This window comes from Chionomys nivalis, chromosome 7 (genome assembly GCF_950005125.1).
Source record: "Chionomys nivalis chromosome 7, mChiNiv1.1, whole genome shotgun sequence".
Taxonomy (NCBI): Eukaryota; Metazoa; Chordata; class Mammalia; order Rodentia; family Cricetidae; genus Chionomys; species Chionomys nivalis.
In genome coordinates, this window is record NC_080092.1 from 39,193,431 (window position 1) to 39,210,839 (window position 17,409).

Consider the following 17,409-nt stretch of genomic DNA (forward strand, 5'->3'; position numbering starts at 1 on the left):
GGAAGAGACCTTAGCTTCAGCCAGAGCTTGAATTCCCCTCCACAGCCCACACAGTCTTCTTGCGTCCTCAGCTGCTGCTGTGTTTGAATCCAGGCCGTCCCTTGCGGCCCTTGCACGTGGTGCAGCAGCCGATCCCTGAGCACAGGCTGCTGACAAGAGCCGCCCCTACAGCCATCACTTGCACAGCGTCTGCCTTGCCAATTATTAGTACAGTGGGCCAGTTCTCATCCTGTACGGCTCTTGGGGGAAAATCTGCAGCCTAGGGAACCGGCCTACTTTGGAAATGGAGCAGCAAACACTGCCGATTGACATGACTTCTGTTTCTGCATCCCCTCAAGGGACAAGGCTCTGGGGACAATTTTTTAAAGGCTGTGATCGTAGGTTTTTGAGGAACTTCTGGGATACTTCAGCTCTCTTGGGATTGGGATGAATGTCAAAGGTCGCAGTACTTAGACCCCACACATATTCCTGCCTGCTTCTTCAAAGAAAAAAATGCACCCATGGTGGAGGCTTTCATGGCTACCAAGATAGTTCGAGCCACCTTCAAACAGGCCTGTGCGCCTGCACAGAGTTGATTAGCTGAGCCCACGCCCTTCCCATCAGCTTTCCCTTCGGATCTCAGCTGGCAAGTGAGCTTACCCAGCCATCACCTGCCTCTCTCAGGAAACTGCCATTACTCAAATCTTTTCTTAGTCCAGATAAGTAAGTTCTAAGAAGAGCCCAACAGAAAAAAAAACCTACTGTACAGGAAAGCTGGTTACAGAGTCATCATGCAGAAGGCTTGGGAATGGTCCAGAATATCCACTGGAAGCTGTGGGACTCTAATAGAAAAGAAGAAAGAAAGACCTTTGGAGAAATGGCATGTGGTCCAGACCTAGCAGATTTGGGTGATTGGCAGCACTAGTCTCAGTGGATGCCATTGCTCTCATGGCCAAAGGCATTGGCATCTTCTAGAACTTCACTTAAGCCAGAAAAAAAAAAAAGCCTCAAGCTGTGCTCAATCTTCCTCATGAAGACCAAATCTTGGTTGGAAGGTCTTGAACATTCTTAGAAGGGATGTTGGCTAAAAAACAAGGAATCTGGGACAGTTCCTCAACCCTGGGAAAGAACAAGGAGATATATAGGATGGTAAGGATTCTCTCTTCCCCAGAGGAGAGGCAACGCTTTGAAGACAAAAGGTCCAGGAGAACAGATTGTGGAGCCCGGGGTCATCACCATAGCAACCAGCCCAACAATTCTGCAAGATGCAAGCTCCAAGTTTTAGGTTTCCCTGTTTGTCCTTTTCGCCCCGTCACTCTCCAGCACGGCCACTCTGTCTGTTCCTGGCGGGAGACAGCTGTCACTCTTCCCTCCGACCAGTAAGCTGCCTAGCTCTCGGGGAGTGCATCTGCTGGGGGTGGAAAGAGATAGGGCTGTTTCAGGGAACACTTGGAAGACCCCAACCTCATCTCCTTCTTCCCCCATCAGAGCTGGAACCCTGCAATTTCCCATGTATTGGAACAATTGCTATTTACTCAAAGACCCTTTTATGGCACAATGAATCAGAGAGGGGTCACGGCTCCAGTCTTTAAATAAAAGAAGTTATGTCCCTGCCCCAGGGTAGCCAATCATATCCCAACAATGTGGGTGCCAAAGGTCAGTGATGGCACTAGACCAGAAGACCTCAAACCTCCTTAGAAAGATCTAAATCTAAGGCTCTCCCAAGAACTAATAAGCATGAGGTAGGGTTATAACTCAGTGGTGGAGCACCTGCCTAACACACATGAGGCCCTGGGTTCAACCCCCACACTACCAAAAAAAAAAAATACCTACACACATACACAAAGCTAATGGCACACATAAAGGATTCACAAACCTTGTCTAAATGTAAACTTGCCTACACTAAAACCACACCAACATTAGCTCCTCATCACATACTCCACTAAAACATGCCAAATTTAGACCATTCTGTCGTGTCTGATATCAGAAAGAGTGAGGATCAAGTTCCCCCTTGATTCCAGAAGTTTTCCCTGACCTCTGCTATTGCAGAAAGATGCCAGCATAGCCAGAGTCTGTGGAACTTATCTTCCAAAAGAGATACAGCGCCCAAAGCATCCAACTGTCTTTGCACATGTAGCCATTTCTTTGGGCCAGGGGTCTTCCTAGGTAGATGAGATGACTGTGGTGATGTACACCGAAAAGCCCAGAACTTTGGAAACTGAGTCAGGATGATCAGGAGGTAGAGGCTGGACTAGGCTACTCAGTGAGTTCAAAGCCAGCCTAGGTTGTATATTGAAATCCTGTCTCAAGCAAACAAATACAGAGGGTGAGGCTGTAGCTTGGTGGTAGAGCACTTGCCTAGCATGCCCAAGACTCAGGTTCAATCCCCAGCACCAGAAAAAGAAAGAAGACAGAGTAGTGATAAAAAGTCTCCACTGGGGGCTGGAGAGATGGCTCAGAGGTTAAGAGCACTGGCTGCTCTTCCAAAGGTCCTGAGTTCAATTCCCAGCAACCACATGGTGGCTCACAACCATCTATAATGAGGTCTGGTGTCCTCTTCTGGCCTGCAGGCATACACACAGACAGAATATTGTATACATAATAAATAAATAAATAAATAAATAAATAAATAGTCTCCACTGCAGACACAGATGTCCAGTCACTGAACCCTCTCCTTTCTACAGTTGTACAGAACACAGTTCCTCCCTCACTGCCACACGACACCTAATTCTACCTGTCTCAAAGATATACCATAAATGGATGGCCGGGGAGGCAGACACAATCACAGAGCAATGTGAAGATAGTAACAGAAACTGGTGCCCACCATCCCTGTATCTCTGAAAACCTCTCTAACTGAATCAAACTTGAGGACACTATGAAGAAATGTCAGAAGACACTACCCTTAGCGATGGGCAGAGCAAGGGGTGCGTTAGCTAGTGAAAGATAGGGGAGCTTGTGAAGCAGGCAGCCTCCAGCCTTCTTCTCCCCTCTCCCTCCCTCCGAGCATCACCCTTATCTAGTCCTTGCTACAGTGTGGGCTGCTGATGCCTTAGGATGTCTCCCCACCCTGCCCACCCCTGCTCCCATCCAGACAGGAGGGTTTTATAAGAACCCAATGAGACATTAAAAATACATTGAGAACCTCAAAAAAAAAAAAAAAGAATTTCTGTAAAGGACTCCTAAGAATTGCATACCTTCTGAAAACAAGCAGAAATATAGACTGGGTGTTCTGAAAATCACACAAAGTGTGAACCCACTTTTCACATTTCTCTTCTCAGTTCACAAGCCCAGATAGGAAAAAAAAAAAAAGTTTACTCCCTTGAATAATCATCTCTGCTGCCTAGAGAGCCAGGCTAAGCCTTGCCCAAAGGAACACATATTCAAAAACACCAGAAGCCATGGAGGGGTTGCTCTAGATAATCCTGTGGCTCTGCTGGCTAGGGCTATTTCCAGAGCATGGAGGCAAGTGCTACTACCAACTGCAGCTCCCAAGTTCAACCACCAAGAACCCTGGACATTGTATCTAGTAGAAACAGGGCAAAGGCTTCTGGGGAGATAAGAAATCCCTTTCCAAGTGCCCACATTCTCCTAGGCAGATGTCAGAGCAGCTCCTAGGAACGTGCAGCCCACCCCTCATAGGGCTCCTCTGGATCCCCACCTGAAAAGGAACACGTGGAGAAATACAAAAGCCGCACGTCCCACCCTGTGCTACCAACCAATCAGCCACCAATGCCTTGTACCTGTGCAAGCTGACACATGCACTTCGTTTTGATTTAATGGAACACTCTGACGAGAGGTAACAATATAAAGGAAGGTTGTCAAGAGTCACTAACAGAACTGGGAAGGATCGTTCTTCCGAGACTTAAAGGTTCTTTGCCTGTGTCGAGAATTGAGTAAGAGTCACCGCAATCCACTGGGGACAGGAGTTTGGGTCTGTGTTCTCCCTGCCTGAAAGTGTTCTCCTTCACGTCTGCATTCTTGAAGCTCACAGGATGTGACAGGACTCAGGGACAGTCTCCCACACCAGTGGGATCCACAGGCTCCACAAACTGGGTTCTGCTCCTTCCTGCCAGACGTCAGTACTTCGCCCCAGGCTTCTGGGAATTCAGTACCCTCCTGTGGGACTTGGCATCTCTGAAGCCAACAGAGTACCTTTTACTACAGGCAACGGAAATTTCTAAATTCAGTCATCCAGGTCTGCCCACAGCAATTTTAGCAAGCACCTCCAATAGAAACAAGAAATGACACCAATTAAGCGGAATTATTAGGGTATAATAGAGCCATTCCCTAGCTCAGTGCCTTTCTGCCTATCTAAGCCACCCTCCTGCCAGGTTTCCCCTTAAACTGGACTGAGAGCAGTCAATTAAAGGTATGCATCCCTCTGCCTTTATTATGTGTTTGAGAGCTGTCTTATTAAATTGAAATCAAATGCACATCTAGGGGAAAGTTCACTTTAATACCAACTCCCAGCAAAACACTCAGAGACATGTACAATGATGGAGACTGACGTGTTACCAAGCAACAAAGATGAAGTAAACATGGAGCTAAAGGAAAGGGTTTCTTAAAAGGGTTGGCTAAGCTCGAGGGTTCAGATCTTCCCAAATCTGGCCTGAATTTTTTGTGGTTATCTCCTGTCCCAGAAAAGACGATGAGGAGGAAGGTGATAAAATTAGAAGGTCAACACAATCACAGATGGTTTTCCATACACACAAACACACACACATTCCCCTTGCCCCTCGGGAATGTTGTGAACTCCGCCAATGAAAACAAGCAACTTCCAACCGTGAATGCTGAGGAGGGGGTGGGGTAGAGTGTATGTGTGTTAATTTGCTGCTGCTTCAATGGTCTCCAGCCTCTTGACTCACTTTCCTTTTCCCCCTCCCCTCCTTTCCCACCTCCTCCTCTAGGACAAAACAAGTGCTCTGAGTCTCAGCAATGTGGCAGGCGTATTCTACATCCTGATCGGAGGGCTGGGACTGGCCATGCTGGTTGCCTTAATCGAGTTCTGCTACAAATCCCGCAGCGAATCGAAACGGATGAAGGTGGCATCGTCTTCCTGGTCTTTTTTTCTGCCCTGTCCCAAGTGGCACAGCTGGGTTTCCTGAGAGGATTCTTGCTCAGAGGAGTAGGAACGAACAGGTTGAGGTCATCCAGGGAGCAGAGAGAGCAGCAGCGGGAAGAAACTGAAAGAGAAGTGGGGAGCCAGAAGCAAGGGAAGAGATGGGGTAATCTGGCGATTACTGTGCCCAAAATAGCAAGTGCATCTTTCCAGAGACAGGTCAGATAGGTTGGTGAGGTCAGAGGTCAGGGTTCCATCAGCAAAGTTATGCCCAATAGAACAGCTCCCCAGATGAGGGAAGGTGTGGCTACCCAGTTCTCCATGCTGACTTTGCCATACTTGGTGACTTGGGTCCAATTTTAGCTCCCGTGTTATATGGGCTAGCATTGGCAGAAAGAAATCATCCACAGAGAAAGCTAAGCAGATTAGCTCAATAATGCAAACCACACCGAACCCAGCTGATGGCAGCAGAGGCAGGGAAGAGTTAGAGAGGATTGAAGAGTTGCCAGAAGAAACATGAAAACTTTGTGGGGAGGAAGAAAAGCGGGCTCATCTTATGGAGTCCCAAAGAACACAATGAAAGCAATGATTGCAGCCAACTGAGAGTAGATGTGAATACAAAATGCAAAACCCATTTTTCTAACAGAGGAGCACATGGACCATCCCAGTAAATAGGGAACTCACCATTGCTGGTGCTGTGTGAGAAGGGGCAAGTGGCTCTTAGCAAAGATGGAGATGAAAGCATCCCAGGGCAGCCGGGGGTTGTCACCATTACACAGCCCTCAGCTGCATCTTTAGCCTTAGTGAGGAAACATGTACAGAAGGCAGTCATGTGAACAGTACCACAAGGAAGCAGAGAACTCAGGTGTCAACTTAACCTTCAAACCTTTTAATTTCAACAAGAAATGGATACAAAAAAGTGCTCAGGGGATGGCTCACATGGTAAAGTGCCTGTCACACAAATATGAGAAGTTAAGTTCAGAGTCTCAGCGCCCACATAAAAACAGGGTACACCTATGTACCATAGGCACACCTGTGACTGGAGAAAGGAAGGAAAAAACAGAGGGACCCCCTAAACCTCATTGGTCAGACAGCCTACCCAGATCCACAAGGTCTAGGTTCAGTGAGAGAGCCTGTATATAAATAAATCAAATAATCAATCAATAAATAAGGCAAAGGGGAAATTGAGGAAGACCTCCAATGTTAACCTCCAACACACACACACACACACACACATACACACACACACAGGTACATACACCACACACACATGCACATACACATGCAGGTATGTATACCACACACACATGCACACACACAGGTACACACATACCACACACACACAGATACACACACCACATACACACACACAGAGGTCCATACACCACACACACAGGTACATACACACCACACACACAGGTCCGTACACCACACACACACATAAAGAAAGGAAAGATTGTGCTTCAGGCAGTGAAGTCTATAGGAACTTAGAGGAAGGAGAATTGGAGGAAGCTGGTGGAAACAGCAGGAATTAAAAACAACCATTCTTTAGACTAAGAAGGGAAGAGAAATGTGTTCACTGTGGGCTTCACACCAGCAGGTATCTTGGCCTGGGCTCTCTCTTTGGCTTGACTAGATGAATAAGATTTATTCCTGGGGTTCTTTCTCCTGTAATGTGCCCTAAAGGCCCCCTTCATCAATATTCAATTCTTCCTGAGTGGAACGCATACATCACTGAACCGCTAGCATAGGCCCTGCCTAGCCTCTCCCTACCTCGGCTATGATCCTTCTGTACATCCTGGGCCAGTCCTGGGGAGGACATCTCTAGCCAGCCCTTGCTTGAAAACTTGGTGTTCAGTTCTGTAGGAGAGGAACGAAGGCAGGAAAAGGGGGCTCCACATCTTAGTATCGGAACGAAGGCAGGAAAAGGGGGCTCCACATTCTAGTATCGAGACCTTCTGCCTTGGCATTCAGCATTCCCACATCACAGTCCCAGCTGCTTCCCCACTATCAATCTGCTTCCCTCCTCCTGCCACGGCCCAGGCCCTGAGTGTTCTATGCAAGCTGATCCTTCACCCTGTCTTATATCTCATGAGGCTCATTTTAAAAGCCACAGTGCGGGACCAGGAACAGTGGAAGTCTGGAAGTGTGACAGCATTTGTCTAGAGGACCTAAGCGCACCTCACTCTTCCCTTGACATCCCGTTGGCAAAGGCAGATCACAGCACAGTTACCAACTTTAGATCTTAGACCCTCCGTGACTTTTATGGGATGTGGCAAGGACCCCTGAGTCCTAAACAAATCTTTCTTTGCCAGTTCCATCCAGAACACAAACCTCCTGACAATCGCTGCTATCATTCAAAGAGAAGAAACAACTGTTCAAGCAGCAAAGAGGGACCCAGGCCAGGAGCTAGACCAGCTATGTTCTTTTCAATCCTCCACCCCTTCTCCATGGACCAGAGGCCCAGAGTCTCTACTGGCCGGTTCTCAAACATTCTTTCTCACGGTGCCCCAGGACACGGGGTCCAGTGGAGATCTGTGAACTGAGAGCCTGGCATGAGTCCATCTGTTCTGTTTCTTAACTCTGTCAGCTTGGCCAAGTTTTAATTACCCTCTGATCCTTATTTTATTGTAAAAATGGGGACAGAGATACAGTATATACTTCATAAATTTGTAGTGAGGATATGAAACAATAGATTAAAGGATTGGCAGTAGGCCTACATCCCAGTAAGCTCTCAATAAAAAAATAAGAGCAGCGATCACGAGCATATATGATAACAGCCATTATTAAGGCAGCTACAGCTTCCTTCAAGCCTTCTTTTATTAATCTTTATTTATTAACATGTAATTTTATTAATTACATGTAATTTTATTAATTACATGTACTAGATTCTTTTGAGCCAAGCAGGCCGTAAGTCCTTAAACAATGGGCTATGGCTATAGGGCAAGTATATTTAGTAAAGTTCATATAGAATTGTGTCCAGGAGAGAAAAATCTCTTGAAGTAAGGGAAGTGGCATGAGAAAGAGAGTTAGTTGCTCACAGGTTAAGCAATGCAACACACCCCCAAGATGTGTGTCCCCCACGGTGAATTTGGTCTCATCTTTGGGTGTTCATCAACCATGATGTGATTTGGCATCCACCAAGCAGAAAACCATCTAAATGTCCAGCTTCCCTCTAGGTTTCTGGTGATTTCCACTATGCAGGTTACTAACTAGAGGCTGGAATTCAAACTGAGCCCCTGTCGGCCAGCCCCACTGAAGACACACTGCAGTCTTAGATGGCAAGAGTCCTCTGCTGAGGCCCTGGAGTCATAGTACCAAGTCTTAGAGACATTCTCTCACTTCCCTACACAGTGCAGGTGTTGAATTTCTCAGAAGCTGTCAGGGTTCCCAGCGCTAACCCAGACTCTACACCCCAGTGCCCTTTAATCAGTTCCGTCTGCTGTCCTGACTTCTGCACAAAACACCAGGACTCCTAATAGAACTTTCCATCTTTCCACTTCAAGGGAGCTATTTTCTTTATTAATCTAGTGGGCCCTTCATTTCCGAAGCTCCATCAATTCCTCTCTTATCTAGAAGAGATAAGTGGAAGGCACTCCAGCCACTCCTCGGGCTTCAGAATGAGCTGCTTTGCTTTTCCCAAAAGCAATTAGCTCTGTTCAGAAGTACAGCCCACAGCCCTACACCAGGATGCAGATGGAAGCGACAGGGCCTTTGAAAATCCCTTCCACCCTGTGTCTTTCCTTGGTTGCACTGTTTCTCACTCTTAAAGCCGGGAACCCCTAAATCAGCTCAGGCTTACCTCCCAGGACTCAGAAGTTCAAAGAGACCTTCTCTAGTCACATGCAAGGGATGAGGAAGAAGAGGAAAAGTGAGCACAGAGAGAGAAAGGGCAGGGAGGGGTTAAAGAGGGGAGGGAAGCCTAGGAGCGTTCATACCGAGGGATTAGCTCCACGTTTTCACCAGTCAAGCAATGTGTTCCTGAGAATCTGCAGCCTAATAAAAAGTGAGGCTAGAGAAAGTGTGGGAGCTTGCTCCCACAAGGTCACACAAGCCAGGAGCTAGAATGACAGGAATTAGTGAGCAAAGCCTCCATAAAGCCCAGGCCCTTGGTTTTAGCCAAGATGCTTCTAAACTTCTTGCTCTCCCTTCTTCCAGCCATTGATTTATTTTTTGCACTCTTTCCTTATGTCCTTTAAGTGCCAGACATAGTGCTGGTCACAGAGACAAACAAAATGCATCTTCCTGATCAGACTGTGTCACTTAGGCAACCTTCAGCGCCAGATCTCAATTGAGCCTTCTTGATGCTCATTGCCCTTTGATGTGTTATGAGCAGGACACGTATGTCACAGAGGAAGAGGGAGACAATACTCAGCACAGGAGATGCAACCAAGAACCACCCAGACACAGATCCCCATCTTGGGGTTTCGTAGGGAAGGTGAACTTTGACCTGCTAGAAAGTGCCGGTGATGAAATGCCCGGGACCTTCCCTTAATGAGAGGACCGAGAGCAGGGAGGCCACATAGCATCTCTGGAAAAGTATCATCTGTTTAACCAGGTTGAGGCAAGGTCTGAATGAGTCAAGGTCAAGAGTTGTCAGCAAAGGATGACCAGGGTCAGAGACCCAGACACTAAAACTCTTGCCTAGAAACGTCTGGAAACCAGTAAGACTTGGACAGAGAAATTAGCAGTGTAGAAACTGGAGACTCAGACAAGGACTTCAGGTAGCCCATGACCTCCTCATGTAACTTACACCTTCATAAACAAAGCCTCACCTAGGGCACCGTTTGAACTGAATAGCGCCTTAGAGCCAGGGAGAACAGAGTAGAATCTTTGTCCTTAGCTGACACTAAGTCAAGACCTTTATCATTTCCTACTTTGCTCTCAGGGGAAATTAATCCCCAGCCTCCCCAACGGCCAGGAAAGCAGCTGACCTTTTAAAATTGTATGTGCCTGTGCCAACCCATGGTACGCTTAAATCACAGCAATTTAGGGTCTGTACACTTGCCTAGAATTCATGAGCAGCTGAGAGGCTGGATACAGAGGAAGCATCCGCTACAGTTGGTGCTTAACCACTTCTTTCCACGCATGCTCAGTGGAGTCGTTAATGAAAATTGCGCTTTCATTGGGATAGTCTCTGGCATCCAGAGGTTGGGCACAGTTCTCCTAGCAAACCAAGGGGCTGGGGAGTAGAATGCGGTCACCATCGCAGAACGGAGTCTCAGGAGAACCACACTGGGGGACATTGTAGCTGAACTTGTCATTCACTCTTCTCTCCCTGAGCCTCAGTTTCAGAACAACCGCTCTAAGGATGCGCTTGAGAAGAGCTGATGAGGGAGGGACAGCAGGGGGCCACCCTCTCAAAGGCAAGGACAGGCATGTTATTAATGACTGTTATTTAGCTTTAGGGGAGTGTAAGAACCCATATTGAATAGGTCATCTACTTTGTCACTGTCTCAGATGACTATCGTCTTAAACAAGGCAATCATACCAAACAAATTTGTCTCAGATTTTGGTAGACTCTGGTATCGAATGCATCATTAACCTTGTTCTTCATAAATTCATGATTTGCCAACTTTTTAGTGAGATATTACAGAAATGTCAGAGACTTTTGGGAAAGACAATCCAAGATAATTTATGAGAGCTTTAACTTGTTTTCTTGTTACAGTTTTTTAAGTTAAAGGAACATGGTCGGTGGGGCTGGAGAGTTAGCCCGGCTGATAAGTGCCTGCTGTATAAGCGTGGGGAGCTAAATTCAATCCCCAGCACACATGTAGGAAAGCTGGCTGGGATGGCACATGCTTTAATCCCAGAGCCAAGGAAGCAGAGCTAAGCGATTCTTCTGGCTTACTGGTCACCCAGTCTGGCTGAGTCATCAAACTTCATGTTCTAGGGAGAAACCTTGTCTTGAAAAGCAAGGTGAACCAACTCCTAGAGAATGACAGGTGGCTGCCTGTGGCCTTTACGGTCACTTGTGTGCCGGTGCAGATGCACACACACACACACACACACACACACACACAGAGAGAGAGAGACAGACAGACAGACAGACAGACAGACAGACATACAGAGAGACAGAGAGAGACAGAGAGAGACAGAGACAGAGAGAGAGAGAGAGAGAGAGAGAGAGAGAGAGAGAGAGAGTTTTGGATTCCAATCTATACTCTAGAAAGTTCTATATGTTTTCCTACTGACACAATTAAAATGTTCTCTTTTCAACCTTTTTCCGGTAAGAACTAGTAAACATTAATTCTTCCTGTTCTCAGCTCAGTTTTCCCCTGTGTAGCATCATGGTTGTATTTATTTGGCCTTTGACTCAAAAGAATGCAATCCAAATCACACTTCCTCTTCGGTGGAGGAATGCCAGGGGCGGATGTAAATAAACTAAGTCCGGGGTTTGAGGAAGAGACAGAACCAGCGTGGGCAGAACATCATATGGGGGGAAGTCTGTCTGAATCATAGATTTTATTTTTTAGAATATCTCTTATTTATTCTTTGATAATTTTATACATGAATACAATATGTCTTGATCATATCCACCTCCAACTCACCCCATCCCTCCTTTGGATACCAACCAACACATCTCCCGCCTACCTTCATGTTCTCTTCCCTTGTTTTGTTTTTGTTCTTATTTTGGGAACACACTGAGTCCAATCAGTGCTGCTTGATGGGATGCTGCCTGATCTTGTTGGCTTGATATGGTACAGAGTCTTGTCCCACCGCGGTGAGCGCACTAGTACAGTGACCGTGTTGTGTCCAGAAGACCGCACCTCACAGCACTCCGTCCCATCCTCCAGCTTTTGCCTTCGGTCTCCTCCCTCATTTGTGATGTGCACTGACCCTTTAGGAGGACAGATTTATATAGACGCCCCATGCACAGCTGGGCATTCAGTCACTTAGTCTCAGCATTTTGACCAATTAGTGAGTCTCTGCATTAACTGCTAACTACTGCAAAAAAAAAAAATTATCTGGATGAAGTTAAGAACAGCACTAATCTATGGGTATAAACACAATCATTGAAAAGGTAGTTCTACATGTCTATTTAGCAAAACAATAACAGCCTCCCCCCCCAGGATCTAGAACCATAGACTTCTGCCTGGATTTATATTATCAGGCATGGGTTAAGTTCTGTGAAGCAGGACTCAGATAAAATTAGAAAGTGGTTGGTTACCCCATAACCCTCTGTCACCATTGCAACAAGAGACATATCTTGTCTGGCAAGTCAGTTTTGTAGCATTCGGGGTTCGCCACCAAGTAAGTCCATTGGCACCAAGAAAACAAATACATCAGATTGTTTATATCTATCTAGCTACAAGAGACAGAATGAGTGATCTGGGTCACAGCAACAGCACCAGGTATTTTTGAAAAGACTATAATTTTTTTTCTTAAGTAAATTCAAAAATATCTTATAAAAAGCTATCTGTACAATGGCCAGTCAGGATAGTCATGGGCTGTGAAGGCATGGCCCCGCACTCCCCAGGATGTGAGCCTTCTCTTAGGGGACAAAACTTACATATAAGAGAATCTTTGATGCACACACATTAAGTGAAAACCTAGGCCGTTGGCCGAGGTGAGGAGAGACTTCAGGAAGAAAGATGCTAAGCAGAACAGAACATACTCTGAAGAATGTGGAAGGTTGGCCTCAGCAAAGGAAGTCTGCCAACCACAGGCAACTCTTCTCATTATGTTGATTCCTATCGTGAAATTAAACCTCAGCCCTAAGATTCTATGAACTCGGAAGTGGATGGGAAGGGAGAGGGTAGTCTTCAGGGCACAGAGCTCCTCCTCCAGAGAAATTTGAACAGAACAACTCTTCCTCTTGACCTACTCAAATGTTCCACTTGACATCTCTGTTACTGGGGTGACCCTTGAGTTCTTCCCAGATCTAGAATTCCAGCAGGCTAGAATCCACAAGGTGGGCAACACTGAGTTGACGCATCGGTCTAGACCTGCAAGTTGTCTGGGCTGACAGGAAGGAGCTCACACACAGACAAAGGCTTTTAGAGATTCAGTCTCACTCTTTCTGCCACATGACCCTTGCTGACTACATTTTGTGAATCATCTGATTCAAATGACTCCTAAGTACCCTTGTTATATGGAGTTAGGAGTTTCTTTTTCAGAAGATCGTTCAAACCCAGCAGTAACCACTTCCCCATTACATTTTAAAGCATTTTCTGTGCAGTAGTGCCGCTCTTAGGAGATAAAGGTAGAGAGGGGGGCAGAGGCAGAAAAAGAGGAAGAGGATGGGGGGAGAAGAGAAGGAAGGAGGAGGAAAGGAGCTGAAGAAGAGGATAAGGGAGGGAAGAATGCAGAGAAAAAAGAGGGAAGGAGGGAGACTGTAGCTGCCTAGACAGTTCCATGTTCTAGACATTAAGGTTTAAAAGTTCTAAAAAATATCAAAGACAGGAACCCAATCACAGAATCTAGCTTAGATATCAGGATGCAAATTTCCTAAGCTCCACTCCCAACAGCACCAGGGAAATGCCCCACCTGCAGGAGTCACAGGATGTGGTAACTTACGGCTTACGTCCTGATACATTCAAGTCTAGGCCCCAGGAAGGCTATGGGAAGGTGATATGTACAATGGGATTGAAAAGATCGTGTGCCAAAGAGTGTAAGGATGCATGCCCAAGGCCACTGTCTGTGTAAGGCACACTAACCATTAGCACGGACAACCTCTGCACATAGACTGGCACATTAGATTGGGGCTACTAACCTGGGATTTCTAGAGTGTTAGCATCCCAGGTCAGAAAAGGACTTAGCATGCCAGAGAAGAAATAAGAATTACCAAGAACTTCCCATAGCCCTGGTTTTGTTTTTTGTTTTTGTTTTTTATCTCAGGCATGGGGAGGAAGGTTGGGGGATAGTTTCAATACCATCTTGACTCATTCTTCTTTGCCAGTCATTGCCAAGGACCTGGGGAAGAACCCCCTGTCCTCCTGAAAAGGGTTTCTGTTTGATCCCACAGCAATCCATCAATGAAGCCATACGGACATCGACCCTCCCCAGGAACAGTGGGGCAGGAGCCAGTGGAGGAGGCGGCAGCGGAGAGAATGGCCGGGTGGTCAGCCAGGACTTCGCCAAGTCCATGCAATCCATTCCCTGCATGAGTCACAGTTCAGGGATGCCCTTGGGAGCCACAGGATTGTAACTGGAGCAGACAGTAACCCCTTGGGGAGCAGGCTCAGGCTCCCCCAGTCCCATCCCAAGCCCTTCAGTGCCAAAAATAACAGCAAAATGAAACACCACCTCCAACCACCGTGACCATATGGAGGACAATTCAGCCAATGTCCCTGAAGAAAAAAAAAAAAAAGCAAAACAAAACAAAAACTCCACTAGGCCATTCCTTTCCTTTGGGGATTTTTTTTCACCCTTTACCATTTGCTGAGTGAAGATGGTAACTAACTCTATGCTGCAATAATGGGAGAAACCCTGTCAGATGAAGTCTAACGTCTCTGAGAATGGAGTCCCTGGGATATTAATGAAGGAATCAAACTGTTTAATTTTAATTCAGTTTTTAATGTGTCTTAGTGTGTGCAGTTATTTTCTTACTAATATCCATGGTTTGCAGGCTCTGTTAGACCCTTTTGCTTCTTCTTATCCCCCGTCCCCTTCCCTCCCCATCACTCTTCAGTTTCCAGATTGAAGACACATGATTGGTTCCACCTTACAAGCAAGGAAAGGAATATGTGACCTTCAAACTCAGTGTGGGAGCTCTTCAAACCGTCCATCCCTTGGATGGAGACAAACACTACTGGAGAAGGAGACTGCCTTCCCCAGACAGAATACTACCTAAATGCTGGTTCACCGGAGAACAGCCATGAAGAGCATCTCAGATAGGGCGTGGAAAGGGGCTGGGCAGTGTGTAGGCAGAAGACTTGAGAAGTGTCCTGTTGCTTTGAAGAGGCTTCCTCTAACGCTCAAGAGCTATTCCATGGGCCATAGAGTACCGGTATGGTACATCTCTTTACAGAGTCAATCTGAGCCCCAAAAGGTGTGTTCTATTATGTTCAGGCTCAAAGGCAGTGTGGTGGCCAAAGGGCAATTGGTCTCCTGAACCTGGTAGAGCTTTGCAAAGAGCTGGCAGCGAGGGAGGTGTCACACATGATTCTTGCCTTTCCTTTGCTTGGCATCTAGACTGAAGCCCCATGATGGAGTATAGGACTCTCTGTGGAGCCTCTGACATAAGGGGAAATGCTGTCCAAGCTAAGTGCAAAGGAAAGGAGACAGGGAATTAGGCGAGTCCAGCCAAGCGCCCACCACAGAGCCTTCTGTGTCACTTCCTGTCCTAGGTTCGAGAGACCAAATATGAAGTTGTGAGTTATGTCAATGCAGAGAACTGGGGGTTTGTGTTAATAGAGTATTGTTTTAGCATGTGATCAGATCTTAAGAAAGAAAGACAGCAAAGCCTGAATTATTTTGAGAGACAGGGAGATGAGCTAAGTTGCCAAGGATATCAGGCGACCTTAAGATGCCTGAGCCCACTAACACGAGGAGACTAACTTATTCCCTGGCTAAGACAGAGGAAGGACATTGTATTACAACAGCCAGAACCTTTACACCCGTGAATGCAATGACCAAGGTGAAGGGCAGACAGACAGAAAAAGTTAACAAGAGTCACCGAGAGAAGCTAGGCAGCCTGAACCTTTGGGTGGAAGTGGAAGTCCCTGGCACGCAGCTTTGTGGAGCCCTCCACACTCTTTCTTGGTGTATTTGACTGCCACCTCTTCTGCAATCACTCCCAGGAGCATGCTCCAGTGAGTGCCATGTGCCACTAGCTTTTACTGATAACCATCTCTGGCTGGTTCTCCTCCCCTCTGTCTCCATCCAATCTTCCCTATTAGGGGTTATCATTAGCAGTGGACAAGCTGAAGATTTTGGAGCCTCCCCAGAGTTCAGGGCAGGAGAACTGGCTTCCTTTGTGGATGATCTCAGTGGACAACCAGTATCTCTGTGTCTCTCTCACTCTCTCTTCATTAGCCACAGCGAAGAAAGATCCCAGAATCAACCCTTCACCCCATTGGTCGATTTCTCCGGTGTTAACATGGGCATGGCATGTGAAGCAATGTCCTGGGGATGAATGGTCACCTTTTGTTTCTGCCAGCTAACGTCCTCCCAGCCTCCTGCCTATCACCGTAGACTCTTTTGTGACCTGCTGCTGGGGAGTCTGCACCCAGGAAGAGATGGATCTAAACTCCACCATCAGCTGTTCAGAGACCTTTTGCCTAAGGCCTTGGAAAATGCTCTCTGGCCCCTGAGCCTACTGGTTGGCTAGAGAAAGACTGGGCTGGAAATGAGGGTCTGTGCTGGGAGGAGTCCATGACTCCAGAGACGATGCTTCTCACCAAGGGATGCGTGGAGGAAGAAACAAGAAGTGAGAAAGAAGTTACCTTGTATTCTGTATTTTTACTACACTTTTCTTAAAAATGCAACAGTGGGAAAATTCTGAAAGTGACTGACATTTTTCTCAACAGAAATCCATACTTAACAGTTCTGGCTTTCATTAAATTTTGCTCTTTGGTAGCTGGGCCTTTTATTTAACATCTATACTTGTTTTAAACTCTCTTGGCAGATGTGTGAGGGGGGAAAAGCTCTCATTTGATCAAACACTAAATATTTGGGGGGGGGTTCCTGTTTTATTTTCAAATTGCCAAGGTTTTTTTTTCCTTTTTGGTATTTGCATAAAATGAACAATATCACCAAGAATTAAATCACTGTGGACCCATTATCTACCTTTCATTATCGTCCATTCCATTCTGTGCCATTTCTGAAGCCAGGCTTCCCGAGATTGCTGTTTTCTTATTCTTTAGCCCAAGACTAGCAGTTTTTAACTTCACCTCTCTGTCCTTATTTGGGAGCTGGAACCTGGGACCTTGTGCATGCTAGGCAAGCTTATGGCCACTGTGCCCAACCCACAAACTTCTCAGAATCATTTTACAACTTTGTAAATGATTCATCAAGATAGGATTTTTACATGTATTTATTCATATACATGTACATGCATGTGCACATGTGTGGAGATCAAAGGACAACGTGCAGGAGTTAGTTCTCTCCTGCTACCACATGATCCTGAAGATAAAACTCAGGTAATCAGGCTTGTCAAGCAACATCATTATTTACCTACTGTGTTGCCTTTAGCAACCTCAGCTAGGATTTTTCTAAAACAAGGGAAGACAAAGAGTGGTATCTGTCATTTACTGGCCACAGTCCCAACCTCACAGAGAGCTAGGTTTGACTTGACTCTCTTTCTGACACCCTCAAGCAGGAATGTATGTCTATTGTGATGTGTACAAAGTCAGGTCAAGAATCAAATGAAAACCAGGCTTCTAGCAGATGATCTTGGTTGTTTGACCCAGAATGCCCTTGTCTCA

The 17,409-nt window shown here is 46.3% G+C and overlaps 1 protein-coding gene across 2 annotated transcripts in view; it reads left to right on the forward strand.

Annotated features, from left to right (window-relative positions):
- Gria1 (glutamate ionotropic receptor AMPA type subunit 1) overlaps positions 1-16,561 on the forward strand; it is a 319,356-nt gene extending 302,795 nt beyond the window's left edge. For both annotated transcript variants that reach the window (XM_057774070.1, XM_057774071.1), the window contains exons 15-16: positions 4,887-5,021; positions 13,986-16,561. In XM_057774070.1, the coding sequence (XP_057630053.1) occupies positions 4,887-5,021; positions 13,986-14,189 (339 nt within the window). In that variant the 3' untranslated portion in view covers positions 14,190-16,561. The remainder of the gene's footprint in view (positions 1-4,886; positions 5,022-13,985) is intronic.
- Positions 16,562-17,409: the final 848 nt, after the last annotated feature.